The following is an 18,922-nucleotide window of genomic DNA, read 5'->3' on the forward strand; positions in this document are numbered from 1 at the left end:
ACCTCTTGTGCCTGTAGTTACACTGGCTCACTTACCCTTCAAACAGGAATACAAAAATACTTTGTATTCTAAAGTCTTGTTGTTATATTATCGCCACACCGCTCCAATGGGGATTGTCATAAGTTTCATCCAGCACTTGTAAATTTCCTCACGATGTTTTAGTATTCAAAAGTCGATGAAATATCGATAACATACTTAATCAATTTTAAATCCTTACAATTATTATTGTTATTATTAAAAAGATCAAAATATTTATATTTTTTTTAAATCATTATTTTTTATTATTTTGATAGAATTTAATCCAAGAGCACACAAGCGAAATGTGTTCCATATTTAAATTTGAACATATTTCATTAAAGGCGACTCTACACATTGTATATTCTAACACTTCAATGTAGGTGGAACTCTTGATGCAGAACCATTTTCACTGTTCCTCTTGTTTCTATGAAATGAAGGTCATGTATGCAAATCGTAGAAAAAAATTAGAGCGCGGGAATTTATAGCTATATTATTATTTTCTAATTATAAAGAAATATTTGAATTAAATGCTTGAATAAAACTTTATGTCAAATTATTATTATTTTTCAAGTCCTTGTATAACATGAAGTTGCAAAAAAAAATAGGTAAATATTAGTAAGTAGCATAAATTTATTCTAATCTATAATAATATGCCGAAAATATGCGCTGTTCATTATTAAAGTAACTTTGTCTTAAAACATAAAAAGTACAAGTATTTTTATAGATATAATAAATCTAATCTTTATTCATTCCGTACCACGAAGAAAGACACGGGCAAATATACATTTTCTATCGTTAAGCCAATTTCAACAACAACAATTTCAAATTCAAGCAATTATTCGATTTCATCGATACAATCCCAACCCTAGCCGTTCTAACTGCGATCTAAATCGGTTGCACAAAACCGCGCAGTCGCGAGCCGTGAAACACCGCGAACTGCCGCTGGCAAACAATATAACAATTAGTTGACAACAAAAAAAAAACAATAGATTAAAACATAAATAACTTTTATTCATTTAAGTAACTAAAATAAAAATTAAGTTTTTTTGAAAAAACATAATTTATTTCACGATCACAATTTTTTAAAAAAAAATAAACTTGTCAAATTTGCGCGGGAAAAGAAAAATATGTGATTATTTTTTTTTTATATTTTTTATTGTGTTTTTTATCGGTTTTATACTAAATATTAATTATGTCAATGCATGTGAGAGAGTTTTTTTTAATGTTTTCAAGTAAGTTAGTGTAGTTAAACGGTCGTGATGGATTGGAGACAAGTGCTTTTGGTGGTGACTTTGTCATCGTTCATAGATGTCAGTGACCAGCTCTTTGGAAACGATGTAAGTAATACAGGATATTATTTTTTTTTAAATTAATTCAAGCATAATAATTGTGATCATTAGCCATATTGTCATACTTTTTAATATAGATTTTCATACAACTTTTAAAGATTGGATTTCGGAAATTATATTAGTAGTTAAAGTTTTTTTTTTAATATGTAGAGGTTTTTTTATCCTCTTATATAGACACAGAAACAGTTTTTCAGACGTCATTGTGTGATTTTTTTTTTAATATGTCTTGAATGTATAGTTTTTTTTCATTCATTCGCTAGGCGGCCCATAAACCAATGCGCTATTGACGCTTTGAATAACAGTATATATTTAAAAATTATTTACAATATTCAAGTAATTATTAAATTACTCTTATGTGTTATAATTAGATATGATTATAATATTATAATTTATTTTTACGTAGGAATTGTATTTACGGTCTAGTATGTAATGGAACTCATACTTTCTATAAGTATTTATTTTATACAATATGGCCGTGTATATAATTTTTTTTTTATTCTAGAACAGGTCAAACATCTAAATCATTCTTTTTTTAGGTACATTTGATAAAATAAAAGTTTGTTTACATTCCGACCGCAAACGATGCAAAGGTCATTGTTGTATTTTGAACTCGATTTTTTTTTTTTTGATAAAATATTTCGTCAGACTTTTTTTATACGGTAATAGTAAAACCGTTGCGTGCTTAACATATAAAAAAAATGGGATGTCAATTTGAGTTTAATAGTTAATACTACTTATTTAAGAATTACAATCACGACATAATGACAATTTTTTTTTTTTTTTTTACTTTTGGTTTATAAATAATTCTGTCTTTTAGACTCTCGTACTGGTAGAAAATGTTTTTGAAAATGCCCGTTTTCGTACAATCCTGTATTATTAAAGTTAGTGTAGAAATAAAATTAAAATATTAACTTCATGACATTTAATATTCTATGATAATATCTTTAGAATATAAATAAAAAAATAATGATTTATGATACGCATTTCAAAGCTCGTTTTCCTTTTAATCCTCACTTAATATGCAACAATTGTAAAAAAATATTGAATTTACCAGTATATAAAAACTTATTACATTAGTGTATAAGTATACCATGAGAGCATGAGTCCAGTGGATATGTTACATCAACCGTATCTGTATAGCCCTGGTAAACACCATTTCCTTATATTTCACGTCGATTTTAGCAGTTATTGAAATTGTCAACATTTTGCCAGCCCAAAACATCGTGGAACAAGCTCCAAGCGTTCTCTCAAGACGAGAGATATGGTTTCACTATAGGTGATATTGACGAATTTGAAATTATTACTATCACTAAACATACTCTTTTTTAAATTTAATTTACAACATCCCCGGGCTCACAGTTGCCCGTGCCTTTTTTACATTTTATTTTTATATTTTTTTTTTATTTTAAAATAATATATAAATAATCCATAATAAATTATATATGATAATATATAATATATAAAAAATAATTTTTATAATAGTTTTTTTGATCCTATTTACTGCAATCCAGCGGGCCTTGTTCCGTGTTCGATCAGAGAGAGTACAGCCTGGGCGACTCTGATGTCGCGTTTATGTATTGATGTCTTGAGGCTGTGCTCTAGGATAGTCCTTTCTGAGACATTAAACATACTATCATCATGTTCTTTTCGTTATTTATGTTACAAAACGTTGATTGCTTTGTATTTTATATAATGTTCGATGTTCTCGTCGGTAAAATAAACCCATTCAATCTTTATGCTTTTGACAATGTAGATACTTTAAGAAATATCTATAGTATAAAACAATACAATTCACATGATCCCAAACGACCTTGCCCGCATTATACTGCCAAAAAAATTTCAACTGGTGCGCTTTACAGACGATAAAGATACTACAAATATTAAAGTTCGGCTTCGCACGAGTAGAATAAGGATCAATACAAAACTTTTGTGTCGTTATATACCTACCACCAAACAACAATACTCAGTATTTTTGTGTTCCGGTTTGTAGAGTGAGTGAGCCAGCGGAACCATTAAACGCGTCATAACATGTTTCCAAGGTTGGTGGCGCATTGACGATCTTTGGCCGATGGTGACCACTTACATTTGCTCATTTGCTCTATATTTGCAAAAAAAAAAGAAATATACTTATATCGTTAACTCCATTGGTATACGCGGCGCTAATAAAAGCTCCATTGGCTACGATTTTTCCGACATATTCAACAATCATTGTAGTAAAACTAAATAAATGATGTACAAATCACTACATCCATTGTTAAAAACCGTATGAAAATTCTCTCAAAAATTTTATCACATTTAGACAGATAGACGAGAGGGGATTTAATCTAATAATTAGTAATCATTACGCTAGTATCTTAAAGTATCATTAAGGTAAGACAATTATTATATATTAAACCATTCAATATTAAAATCCCTTCCTGATTATTTATTCATCGAAAGAATCCTAATTACGCTGTATATCTCTCAAATAAGATACAAATATATATTTCCTCTTTGTACGTGATGTACTATTTATTTGTATGACAAGCGATTATTTAAATAATTATATCTTCATAGTGTGTGACGTGCTTTAAGCTGTACTGCTCTAAAAGTTATAAATACAAATACAAACTTGAAAGTTCTTTATAACTACATATAGTACGAAAAGGTCTGGATGAATAAATTTTGATAAAAACGCGTTTTTATGTATATTTATTGACTTAAAACAGGACAGTTTTAATTTTGTTCAAAACTAAGCGTGCAAACTGACCGGCTCATGACGTGAATTTTATCACTGTACCACGTTGATTTCCACGATGCGACGTTGCTAGTTGCAACGTACTATGTTACAACGTTGTAACGTGTCTATATCTAGGTAGCCCTGAGACCCTACGACACGATAAAACTACAAAATTGGTATTTCAAAAATGCTTAATACCTAATCATTTATACATTAACACATTACATTACATTAACAGTCTGTAAATTTTCCTCTGCTGGGCTAAGGCCTACTCTCCCTTTGAGCAGAAGGTTTGGAGCATATTCTACCACGCTGCTCCAATGCGGGTTGGTGGAATACATATGGCAGAATTTCGTTCAAATTAGACACATGCAGGTTTCCTCACGATGTTTTCCTTCATCGCCGAGCACGAGATGAATTATAAACACAAATTGAGCACTTGAAAATCAGTGGTGCCTGCCTGGGTTTGAACCCGAAATCATCGGTTAAGATGCACGCGTTCTAACCACTGGGCCATCTCGGCTCGGCTAATAATTTATAATTATTACACAATTTGTAATTTTACACAGAGTACAATTTATCCAAGCATATGAAATCGTTGACGCCCGATACGTGCAAAGAGTCACTAACAGATAAATAGATGCCAATGAACTTAGCATATAGATATTATATATAGATATATAATGTACATTTATATTTAAATGATAACGCTGAGGAATTTGTAAGGTTGACATCACCGACTACCGTATAAAATAATCTTTAGGCGATAAATAGTTCGTTTAGTAAGAATTGTTATTTGAGCTGTTACTTCCTGCTAAGATCCTTAAGAGCGAAGCTATCTCTTATCAATGCACTGCCAACCCTGGGAAATAACCAAAATAGAAAAATACCAAGTATTGGTGCTTGGTGGTAGACTATATGACGAGTCGTTGGTACCTACTTTTGATGATGATGTTAAATAGTACTTATTCGGAGTATCTATCTATAAAAAAAACCCGATACAACCCCGCAAGAGACCACGCGCAGGTCCAATGGATTACGTGAATTCCAAAGCACGGGACGGGAACCAATATTTTGGTTAGGTTTGACCCGGAGTTTCAATCCACTTCTAAATCTGCTCTATAAGCCAGCCATTACACCAAAGAGTCAGTCAAGACAAAATACATTCTTCATTATGTTAAATGAACTAGAAATTAATTATAAATTATAATTACATAATAAAAGTTTATCATTATCAAATTAATTAATAAGAATATATATATATGATAACAAATGACCGGAAAAAATCTTATCAAATTCATAAGTATTGAGTGTCTCCTTAGCAACATGCACAGAGAAAACCGTAGGACGTATTTTTTAAGCGTAATGACTCTGGTCAAGGCTCAGGCAATTGAGACAATGAAAGCAGTTACGTCTATTATAATATAAAATATCCTTTATTATACGCAACCTGTGGCCCACTTATTTGATAAATGACTTGGTAGTAAGGCTTTTTGCAAACCACTCATAACGTAAAATGCAGGATTCGTTTTTTTTTTCTTTAGTTTTTCATCATTTTGATTATAATTATGATTTTTATCAATGTTTAAAGTTATTTCTATTATAATTAATGTTAGTTTAAAACTCGTAATTGACATGGTTATTAGATATTTTATTTTATTAGTAATTTTTTAACTATGTGTAGGTGTGCTTTTACAAATAAATTAATCACACTACATACATACTACATCTACTACTAAACAGGATTACTTAATAATTTATTCCGGTTTGAAGGGTGAGTAAGGCAGTTTAACTACAATCAATTAACATATTTTCCTAAGGGAATAAGGGATGGTTGGAGGGTTAATTTTTCATTCTATATTACAGGATGCGAGAGTCACGACCTCAAATATAGTCCAGGGTCAGATCAATAAACTGAATTTTTCTATTAAGTAGTTCTCCTGTGCTGCTCTCTATGGTTGTTTTGGAATGCCATCTAATCGGACTATACTCGTAATAATACTGAAGATTGTATTTTCGCGCACACATGTTTACTTTACTTGTGCAATTAAATCTGCTCTATCTAAGCTAAACAAATTTTTGCATGGAAACCATATGTATGAACTCACAGTAGCCTAGTAGTTAGAACTGAATCTCGATTAAGGATTGCGGATTCAAACCAAGGCGTCTTCGCAGCAATTAGATAAAAAATTGCCATTCTGTATTCAGCTCCGCAACGAGGTGGCGCTTAAGCCTTCTCCTTTCTTCTCTTAATCAATGGTTATATTTACAATTTGTTACTATACATGATATAATGCTGTGTATATTAATACATTGAGCACTAAAGGCACCCAATTAAGTATTTCCATGAGCAATTGAATCACAATTTGGGCTGTCCTGTCCTTGAACTCGGCAAATGTCAACACAGTGTTTTATTTTCCGAAATAAATGAAGCTCGTTTTTATTTATCGATATAAACAAAAACCTGTTTTTCGATTCACTATTTATTATGTGAAAATTTATTTTATATGGTTTAATTATTTAAATGTCTCAAGCTTTTGTTGCATTAGTCATTTAAGGGTATTTATATATTGATAATTATACACTTTTTCTATAGTGATAGTATACTACATATAATTCGTTATTCAATTACAGTTTTATTGTATTAACTATTATTAATAATATCCTCAAGTTATATAAAAATATATGCCTTAATTGAAGAATAGCAATGTGATCAAGCTTATTTAAAAAAAGAAAAAAACATGTTTGCCATGATTGTTTTGATTTCGTATTAACTTTGATTATGTTATTAAATACATTTTTCATTAATTGCGATCATATAATTTAATAAATAAAAATGAGTATTACATTCCATGATCGAATTTAAATATATAACATTATTGACGTAAAAAATTTTTAATTATTTAACGTGTACATAAATTCACACATTTCATATAATACCTAATGTAGGTCAATGATTAAATGTAACGTAACTAAAACAAACATTTAATATTTATGTAAAAGTATTCCGAATAATAGTTTATGTAATTATATTATTACCTAATATCCTTACACGAGATATGCTCACTTATATAAGGTTATCTTGTCGGTGTCCAATCCCTTGAAGACTTATTATTTTAACACCGACAAGATAAGCTTAACGGAAACGAACGCAACGTGTCCGTAAGGCTACTAATGCTCTTTAAAGTTTCCTTTTTACAAGAAATAGCGTCCGAAATGAGAACATTCGCCAGAAAATTAAAGCCACCGATATCGCTCGTAGAATTAGCTCGCTGATTTGGAATGATGGGTTTGTCTCCCGGCACTTTGATTGCCGATGGCGCCGACATGTGCTAGAGTGGAGACCACGCTTAGGCAAACGTAGTGTAGAACGCTCTGTGGCGAGGTGGACCGACGACTTAAATAAGGTGGCAGGTAGGGGACGGCTGCCCACCTCGGGATGGTTTACGTTATGTTGGAGAGGCTTTCGTCCAGAAGAGACGACATTTTAAAACCGTTTAATAAAATGTCAACCACTATTTCTATTCAGTAACAAGTCATTCCAAATTCGAATGTACATTCACTATTAGAGTCGTCAGATTAAAATATAATCACTTGTAACGGCCTAATTGAATGAAGAACTTAAAAAAAAGCTTAATATAAATTAAAACTTAAAAAACACATTTCGATTTAATATCTTGATTTAATGTCAGAGTTTTTGTCGTAACTTTATTCTGCGTATAATTTTTTTTAATGCAATTAAAGTCCTTACAATAATACATTAAAACTATAGATAGTGATCTAGATTAAGATGATATTTTCGCAAGATATTTTCGACATAAACCGCGATGGGAAGTCTATTCATTTCCATTGCAATGTTTTGTGAAATATGGAATTAAATTTAATTACGATATGAATAAATCTGAAAGTAAAAACGTTACCTTATGCTCTGATTAATATTTGAATCACAAAAAATAATTCAAAGATGTTATATATTTGTCTTCCAAATTTAGTTTAAGTGTCGCTGTGCCTTCTCATATTGAAAGGATGGTTTGGAGATTATACCACCATGTCACTCTGTGATGCGGGCCCGTGAAACATACATGTAACAAAGAAAACCCTTATTATATGGTTTAGAACTCGTCATATGTTTTTATTTATACAATTGTATTGAACATAGTCACCATCTTTCTGTCTTTATATTTCTTCTAAACCACTCAACAGATTTTAATATGGTTTTTACTAAAAGATAGAGCGATATACGAGATAAATCTGTATAAATTTGATAGCAATTGTAAATATTTTGTACAAAATTGCTGAAGTACGAGGTAAGTTATATACAAAAATGTACGATTTCTAAACTAAGCCGACTTAACTAAACCTTACTACATAATATTCTAAAAATTGTAAGTCATCGAAATAGTTGACTTTGGATACTGTAGTTACCTATAACATTGTTATATTATTTGAAATCTATACCAATATTATAAAGGCGAAAGTACCTATCTGTCTGTTGCTTCTTAAGGGCCAATCACTAAACCGAATTTGATGAAATTTGTACCAAACAAAGCCAGCTTGAACCCAAAGGGACGATATATTTCTTTATGCTTGATACCTGACGAAAAATCCCTAAAACGCAAGCAAAGCCGCAGCGACTACTACTAATACATATGAATGTATGACTTTAACAGTATAGATCAAAAATGTATTCTCTATTAGTAAACAAATAAATACACAGTTTGATTTTATCACAAAAGTGAAAATGAAATTTCTTAATTAAAATAATTATCACTCGATGACTCGGCCTTTTTAAAAATATTTTACTAACCAGACTGTATTTTAAAGTATTACCGAGAATTAAGTGTACAATAAAAATTAATATAGGCATTTTTAAATAAATTATTAACATTAGCAACTAGTACGGATAATCTGTATTTATTTAGTAAAAAACAAAAAAAAATTGTTTAACTACAAGAAATATTTTTGAATTTAATAAGAACCTGTTCTAAATTTAAACATTAGACATAAATAACTAACTAGGTATTTATATTTGCAGTTCTATATACATTTGACATAATTTAAAATAAATATTTTTGAATTTAATTAGAACGTGTTCTAAATTTGAAAATTTAATAACAAATTATAATTTTTTGCAGATCTATCTCTACATTTGATATAATTAAATTATTTTTCCTTTTTAAAAGTTCATCAACTCTTTGATTGTAATATTTATTACCATAGATTTTATTATGAACAAAATTTAATCAAAGTGATGATTTTTATCCCACGGCGTTTCTATACATTTAGACCACAACATTATTTTCGTAATAATTGCCAGTAATAAAATAAATTAACATAATATCATCATCAAGAAACACTTAAATCGTTACGCTTGGTTCATATACAGTGACACAATTAATTTAATCCACGATCGTAACACAAATAACATCATGATTCTTAGTTATTTGAACACAGTGTTTTATAAATTGCATAGTTGAAAAACGGTTCAAGGAGTTTTTGAACGAATGGCTAGTACTTTGACCTTAGGATTGATAATACAATCTATGTTACGAACAAAAGGTCAGTGAAAAGAATAATTACGAAGGTATTTTTTTAAATTATTCTAATTATAATTAAAATAATCTACCACAGATAAGAAATATTATTACTATTTTGTTGTTTCTAAGTATGTTATCATTTTATATCAAACTGTCGTAAGGTTTGAGTTTGTCTGGATCAGTACGAAGTTATTCTACTGCCACTTATGTATAAAGGTTTAAAGGTGTATTTGATGGGAAAGTGAGCCTGGCAATGGGGTTCTAGAAGCGTATACCTACTTACTATAAGTAGTGCGTATAACATAGTTCTCAAGATTTATGTCGCGTTAGTGAAGTAGGGAATTCTTAATATTTCTTACTCCACCAATTCACCAATTTATAAAAAAAAAATGTATAAAATACATGAATAAGTCTTATCATAATATATTTATGGAGATAAGTGTCTAAAAAGGTAGATCCTGTACTTCTCTAGGTCTCTAGTTCCTCAACGGTCAATTATTTGTACGATTATATAAAGGTTTGAATACTAAAAAATGTTTAAATAAAATAAAAAGGGCCAGTGTATATGAGCAAACGTTAATAATTATGATTACAAATATAAACATCCCATAAAATATAATGAAATAAATTAATTATCATTTAAATAAATCCTCCTTTGATAATAAATTATAAAAAAAATTAGTTTTAAATCTTAAGTTTCACAGCTGCATTCTAACTAAGCGAGTCGTGTTAAGCTTTAAGCCGCAGTTATAAGACTTTCAGAACTTTTTATCACGTATTATCGTGATTTAACATAAAGAGAACTGCGAAATCGTGTCTTTATAAGCTATTTAATACACGAACACTCAGGACAAGATATTACAATAAACTACTTGGACATTTTTTATGACGGTTACTATCATAATATCCGATTTAAGTATAAATTTTACGCTCTATACTTTCGCTGTGTACATTATAGAATTCGGCTCGATTCGACAGGCCACGAGGTGATTGATATAAAAAAATTATAGCCTTTTTCTGATCAGATATTTCTGTATTTATCGGTTTTACGTAGATGTAGGATTTACTTCGTAGGGCTTTGTGCAAGGTCGCTAGGTAAATCATTCTACAGGTTCTACTAGTAAAAAAACAGAAATTCTAAATATTGTTGTGTTCCAGTTTGAAGGATGAGAGAGTTTAACTACAGGCACATACACACACAATCTACATAGCACCTTAGTTCCGAATGTTGGTGGCACATTGGTATCGTAAGGAATTGTTTTTCTTAGCCAATGTGTATGGGCATTGATGATCACTTATCAGTGGTCCATTTTAAAATTAAATCAAAATATCGTAACTACGTATTCGAATCTCGACATTTCACGTAAGAGACACAAAGAGTGTTTATGTATCGTAAGCATCTTCTAAGTACATGCGTTTCATCTTAACCTGCATCAGTATTTAACAGCAGGTATTGATATCAAGCGTAAATCCATAAAAAAGGAATCCTTACAGAATCCAGGACGTAAATGTCCAACCAATATCATATCATTAATTTTCCATTGCGTGATATGTGTTAAGATAACATTTAATGGACTTTAGTTGTTACAGTAGAATATAAAACTATCACAATAGTTTCTATCATAGTTGTACTTGAAGGCGTGTAATAAATTGCTATCGAAGAATGCGAGAGGGATGGCGTCAGACAGCGCCTAAACCCTGAACCGTTCGTGTTTCAATTGCGCAACAGCCTTTATTCCTACCTTTAATATTCATCGGTTCTCTACGGTTATGCCCACATTAAGATCTAATTACGATTCAGTGTAAACTATTATAATAAGCAGCTTGCAACAAACTGATATAAAAATGGAAGGATATGAAAATAAAATATCGTAAATAGCTATGCTAATTATTTGTCGTAAAAATAGAGAAATGTTAAGAGTAAAATTTAAAATTAAATAAAGATAACCATATCCTTACACCCTGACTGAGCTCATAAACCCACCTGCTATCTGACCCTTTGCTGCGCCCAAACATTGGTGGAAGCTGGTATTAATCAAAATATGTATAATAAATACTATATTCAAGTAGGTTCGGAATATAGATTCAACCGAGAATCGGCCAGAAGCTTCAACTCAATAGTCACTCTTTTCCAAACTTTTGGAATACAAAGTTATGTCAGTTAAATATATATAATATATCCCACCTGAGAGTTAATGAGTATTATAATATAAAAATAATCTAAATATCTCTTATAGAAATGGCATTTGAATGGCAACAAGGTATCATAGTTTCTTATAAATTGTCATTGAATTATGTGGTTAGGTTGAGCAAGAAACGAACTTTAATTCTAAAGATAATTTACAGAATTTGCTTCGATTGTTCTGCACTAAGAGTTACGTTAACTAAAAATCTTAATCAAAATAAAATACACACAGGGCATTAAAGAACTGTCATCGTATAATATAACTTGCAATTGAATATAAAAACTTTTTTTTATATATATTAATTGTCATAAATGTACATACATAAGCAGCCCGTAAATGTCCCACTGCTGTGATAAAGGCCTCCTCTCCCTTTGAGGAGAAGGTTTGGAGCATATTCCACCACGCTGCTCCAATGCGGGTTGGCGGAATACACATGTGGCTGAATTTCGTTGAAATTAGACACATGCAGGTTTCCTCACGATGTTTTCCTTCATCGCCGAGCACGAGATGAATTATAAACACAAATTAAGCACATGAAAATTCAGTGGTGCCTGCCTGGGTTTGAACCCAAAATCATCGGTTAAGATGCACGCGTTCTAACCACTGGGCCATCTCGGTCATAAATGTATTCGGAATTAATTATATTATTAAAGGTGAATCGAGAAAATTGCAAATATTGAACTAGATTCGATGTTATAAATCTTATATTCTTGACAATTCCCCTCGTGACACGGTTAATTAAAATCATAAACTATCGTCCTTAAACCACGATGTTATTTAAATATATGTACGTACCATTGATAAATAAGGCATATTACTCAATATAATATTATAACAATGATAAAAAAAACGTGCAATTATTATTTGTTGGTTTCAAATAGTATTCAATAAAGTCTATAATTAAAATGGTGGTTAAGAGTAACAGCTGGGTTTCTTGACGGTTATTTGAGGTAGAATACTACATTTCGAACCGTTAGTAGCTTTACTTGATATAGTTTGTTAAATGACGATTCAAAAGTGCTTGTAAAAGCCGACTTGAATAAAGTATATTTTGATTTGATTTTGAAAGTTTTAATTTTGACCTTATACGTATTACTTTATAAAGATATAAATTTCATCCCGATTAAACTATTACGCGCTCGATGTTAAATAGTCTGTAGCGTTTCTCAATAAAGGCAATAATATATTTTTCTTTTTCAGAGCATACATATATATATATATTTATAGAACCCGAAAATAGCGCGTCCAAACACACAATATGTATCTTGAGTTTTATTAATATAGATTTATATATAACATTTAATCTAAGATATTTATGACAATAAACAGCATGATTATTAACTGACGGATCATTGAGCACCGAATATTGCAGCGTTTTAGAAGATCCACGATTAAGAAGAACATAAAACAATGGATGAAGGAAGGCGTCTGGGTGGAAAATAAACGTCGTAACACTACTAAAAATAGCAGATACTTATTATGTTAGAAACAAAACTAGCCGAAAATTCACGTATCTTTTAATCTATCTAAAATTTTTCCACAAAACCGATTAAGATTAATTTATGTGACTCGTACCGGGACCATAACTTCAAGTCTTTGATGTTACATTTTTTACTTGAATCCTTGGCATTTGTCTTTTTTTTATATACAATATGTTATTATTGACCAAAAAAATATATTAATTATTATTGCGGGAAAACGAGATCATGTTAAATTCTAATAAAATTAGCGCGATTCATCTTATTGAAAGGTCAAAGTATGAATTGTAAAATGTATAAATTAATATTTTTATTCGCGTCTGTAATAATTTATAGTTATATATCTATAAAAGTTATAAGTCATGTCATAATTAACGATATATTTTTATTTTATTAAATGCCTTTGTAGGTCTTTGATTTTAGATTTAATTTCTTCTCTATTTATAGTCTTATAACGATTTTATTTGTAGATTTTATTCTTTATCATATGTATACTATTATATTTTTATTGATAAAGGTTTTGACTGATTGTCTTTACCTATCTAATTGTTAAAATCTTTTTGCGTTCGATAGCTCATTTATTGAGAAAGGTTATAAATGACACGCAATGGCTCTACGACCCACGAAGGTAAAGCGGGTTATTTAGGAGTTTAACGTGGATGAAACTACGGAAAGCTAGATAGTTTTTATAGTATACTTAGGAGGACATCCCTATGAGAAACTTGGTAAGCGGTAAGTAAACGGTCACCACCGCCGATAGATAGTGGATCTGTAGGACATCCAATCTTGGAGCTATGTTATATCCGAAGCCATTAGTTACACCGGCTCACTTACCCTTCAAACCAGAACTCAATAATAATAAGCATTGCTATTTAACCTAAAAAATATCAAATAAAACAAGTACAAGCCCTTGTCAACGTTAACCTTGTTTAAATAAAAATAATCCGTTACACAAAGTACATTTAAATAGGCGCAGAAAATTCGAGTAATTTACTAAAGTACACCAGAGTTCAGAACGATTTGTTTGTCCAGCAAACCGAAGCTCGCTCACGACCGTCGTTGACAACAAATTACCCAAAATTGCTAAACAAAAAAAAATAAAATACAATCACATTTACAAAGAAAGTAACAAGTCGTACTGTATTTGTTGGCGTTTGTTGTTTTCTTTAAATGAGGTGATTCAGTAGTAAGAACACATCTGAACCGAATCGTGCTTAACTTGTTGTTTTTGGTGGTAACTAAACATCATGAGGATGTGTATTTGTTGGATGGAAATCTGCCATATATATAAAAAAAAAACAATTCATTTTCCACATAATAAGCTTCACCTTTTCGTGAGGCTGTATTGTGTGGTACAGGCTGTTACTATTACACTTATGTATGTAACAGCTTAAGTATCTACCTGAATTAGTTTTGTATAGACGGTAAATAATCGCACGAACTCGTTCCTCATAATTTATTACAACTATATATAAAGTTTAGTTATTTTATATGGGTTAAAGCCATCGCAAACGTGTTGAATATTTGATAGATCACGAAATTAACCATAAGAAAATTCTATCTGCTGAATCAAAGAAATTAAACTCTTGTTTCAAACAGTTCTTTCACAAACCACTGGTTGTTTAAGTGTATTCAAGGCGAAGTCTATGTCGTCACAAAGCAACGGCATATGTTTATCAGGAAAAGTTCATTATGAGCACATAATATGGGTTATTATTTTTGTTTCTTTAATTTACAATTAAAACTGATTCCTAAAACACACAATTGAGTGATTTAACAAATATTGAGCATGATGATAAATAGTGAATTATTAAAAAGCAAAATGAAACGAGTTTTATTGTTTTTATATGTCATAAATCATATCAAATCAAAATCAATTTTTTCAAGTAAACTTCACAATAAAGCCTTTTTAGAATCGTCGATATTTAAATACTACCAGCGGTACGGAAAGCATCTTCCAGCGAGTAGAAACGGCAAGAAACTCGCATACCTAGTTGCTCTTTCAAATAAACAGATTTACAATGCTGTTTTTTTACAATAATTACTGTCCTGTGATGGAACCCGAGCCTAAATCCAGGCGTTTTTATCTAAAAAGTGTTCTTTTAATGAATAATAAGATTTATTCATTTATTTAGTCTTATAAAACTTTTTAAATTTATAAAAGAACTTAAACTATTTTTAAAATGCAATTCAAAGGTAATTTCGTTGGACGTGATCATGATTTTCTAAGACCATTTCATCTTTAACATCTACAAAGTACACGAACCTTTTTACTTACGCTCGAATTGGCTAAGCAGATAATCTTCCACGAACTATCATCGTGAAATATTGAGTAGTTTACAGTTCTTATAAAGGTTAGTTGAATTCCTTTGCCGAGACCTTTTGATATATCTTCACTAGTAACCATAAATATTCTTACTTCTATGATTATATTTTTGACTTTATCGGTAACTTATCTGATATGTTATTGATCATTGAAGCGCAAGAGTGCAAGCGCAAATAAAAATATCAATAATGCATTTTAAATAAACTGCTTGTGAATTTTCTACAACTAAATGAACGCCTCTTTCCTCTCGTAATGGACACAGAGATCAAACTTTGGGTTTTAATCCGTCAGAGCTGCTTCAATGTTCCGAAACATGGTGATCTTTTTCACAATGACTTGCTTAAGCGTCAAGCACTGAGGCAGATCACAAACACGGATTAAGCCCGAATAAAGCCCGTCATGTTTGGACAGAATTACCCTGCAATATTTGGTTAAGAATTATTAGTGTATAACTCTAATGCAATAACAATCTTATTACGAGCAAAACTGTTACAAATGCAAGATTACAATATAATGTTCATAATACTTACAAAGTCATTTAAATTATTTATGGTCTTTTTATATCACTAGCACAAGCCGTCGCGGCTTTGCCCACGGAAAGTAAAAACAAATATTTTATCGCGTTCTCAGTGCACGCTGTATTATCCCAAAAACTTATATAATATTGGCCATATTCATTGCTTTTGGTGTTGTCAAAGGAATGACTGTCAGTGTTGCAATCATAAAATTGAAGCAATAAAAGCTAACCTTACATACAAAAAGAACCTTATATAAAAATCAAAATATCCTAAGTGCGTGACTGCATAAAAAACAAAGATTTAGGACAGATTTCATGTATTTAACTTGGCTTAAACTTAAAGCGTGTGTTAATAAATCAAGCAGGAGATTGCATATTTGGTCACCCCGGGAATCCCTTTAGGAATTGGAGGGCCGCATAGACGGACTGACCGTCGGGGCGTCACAGTCGTATGCGAAAGCGATCCTGGGCGCCCGCTGAAAAGACTGAGAGGGTACCGCTGGTTCCCACATAACCCCCACTTTAAAAAAAAGGAGATTGCATATTATTACAAAAAAATCGGAACAACAACAACATTGTTATGTTCTAAAAAGGCTTGGTTTTGGAAGTAACAAATCAATTATTGATACGACTTAAAAGATTAAAACTTGCTTAATAATCCGCGTGTAACCACTGAGCCATCACGGCTCTGCGGTAGTTTGTTTCTGTCTCATAATTTCTACATTCTCGTGTGCAAAGCGTATGAATACCGAATTCTTCGGTAATAATCAGAGCATAAAGACAAGAACAGATGTGACGCTGTGTTATCTAGACGATTGTATCTCTAGTTCGAAACGTTTCGGGATATTTTTAACAAAGCAAGAATATTTACAATTGCGTCAAGTTTTCCTTACATTTTTTTTTATTTCAAATTCTAAGTGACCTGTTAAATTAGGCCCCTGAAGATAAGTAGCGCCATTAGACATTTGCTCTGTATTATTTTTTTAAATCTCTTACCCTCCGATGTGCCTGCAACCTTGGGAACTAAGTTATGTACCTTGTGTCAAGAAGAAAGAGCCAGAGTAACGTCACATAACTAGCCAAGTTATACGAGCCCACTCAACCTTAAAATGACTAAAGTATAAAATATTGCTGTATGGAGATAGAATATATGACGTGTGCTTGGTACCTACCAAGACGGTCATACATATAACCTATTTTATTAAAATAAAACGTTCCATCAAAGCCTACTGAATATTAGTTAAATATCCTTTTTACTAATAAATAATTGGACAGCATCACATACATTACTCAGATCCCAATGTAAGTAGCTAAAGCACTTGTGTTATGGATAATCAGAAGTAACGACGGTACCACTAGAAAGTAGAAAACTAATGAACTTTTTCTACGTCGACTCGGCCGGGAATCGAACCCTCGAACCTCGGAGTGGCGTACCCATGAAAACCGGTGTACACACTGCTGGACCACGGAGGCCGTCATTAATAATTATATTATGAGCAGAGCAGAGCATCAAAGAAACAGATACTTTTATATGGTCGTGATTGTGATTATACAGATTAATGTCATCGTAGTCACTATCATCTCGACGGTGCCATCTGTATCCCGCGGTTCTGCGACAAATTAATGCAACAGCTAGATCTGATAACGAGTTAACGAAGAAGTTAACTGACTTCACAGTGCATTCTCACAGTCGTGTTCTCAGAACAGATAGTGCATAGGAGATGGCATCATCACCATTAAATTTATCATGGGAACCGATGCAGGTGAAGCGACAGTACGTTTCGTATACAAGAAATAATTTGATCGTTAATTAATATAGTTTTGTGCACTTTTAAAAATAGATATAACATTAAAAAAATTTTACAGAAAAACTTTGGAGTTGCCAGAAAACAATTTAAGGAGTTGTTTATTATTATGCACATTAATATGATTATTTACAAATTGAACATTGAATCTTTGTCGTAACTATTAGTGCAGAACAATTATGGCGGTAAATAATTGTTTATTTTTCTGTAAATTATCTTCAGAACTAAAGTTCATACCTTGCTCAACCTAACCACATAATTCAAAGATGTATAAATCTATATGATATTATTGGCATATTTCAAAATTTGTTACGAGACATTTAGATTTTTTTGATTTTTCCTAGCAACTGCTCGCGGTTTCCTACGCCCATAGTTGAGAAGACGCTATGCCCCTAGTTACACTGGCTCACACACCCTTCAAACCATGACTCAACATTGCTGTTTGTTTGTAGAATATATGATGACGGTTTTGCAAAATGCCCTACCACCAAGTATGTCAAAAGTATATCAAAATATCGTTCACACTCTTATAGCTCTTCTATTTCCCTTGCTGTTCAAAGGGCTCACTTTAAGACATTATTGTATTGCACTGTGATGAAAGTCCATACGACAAACACGTAAGTGAACTTTGTAGTTACACAATTAGACCGACACAAAAGGACTATGAACGTTAAAGTTAAACCGGTATAACCTTAACGAGATTTCCCATTGATTTCACTTTCTTACATTTAAAAGATTTGAGCCAGTTCGATCTGTATGGTATATTTAACTGGACCGAGTTTTAAGAAGAGAGAATGGATTAAAACATTAGTACATATATGTTGATGTTTTATTTATTTATTACTTTTTTAAGAAGCCGAGAAAGAGTACCAATATTCGTACTCTCAACTATTCTAGAATAATCGGTCACTAGATACCCAAATAGGCACCAATCCTTACCCAATATTAATTTATTTTAAAATCGAAAGAAGACTCTGATGACGTATT

General features: G+C 31.4%; 1 protein-coding gene across 1 annotated transcript in view; it reads left to right on the plus strand.

Annotated features, from left to right (window-relative positions):
• Positions 1-1,241: 1,241 nt before the first annotated feature.
• LOC125070628 (A disintegrin and metalloproteinase with thrombospondin motifs 16-like) overlaps positions 1,242-18,922 on the plus strand; it is a 56,784-nt gene continuing 39,103 nt past the window's right edge. Inside the window, exon 1 of the mRNA XM_047680576.1 lies at positions 1,242-1,355. Coding sequence (XP_047536532.1) covers positions 1,278-1,355 — 78 coding nt within the window. The 5' untranslated portion in view covers positions 1,242-1,277. The remainder of the gene's footprint in view (positions 1,356-18,922) is intronic.

This window comes from Vanessa atalanta, chromosome 17, assembly GCF_905147765.1.
Source record: "Vanessa atalanta chromosome 17, ilVanAtal1.2, whole genome shotgun sequence".
NCBI lineage: Eukaryota > Metazoa > Arthropoda > Insecta > Lepidoptera > Nymphalidae > Vanessa > Vanessa atalanta.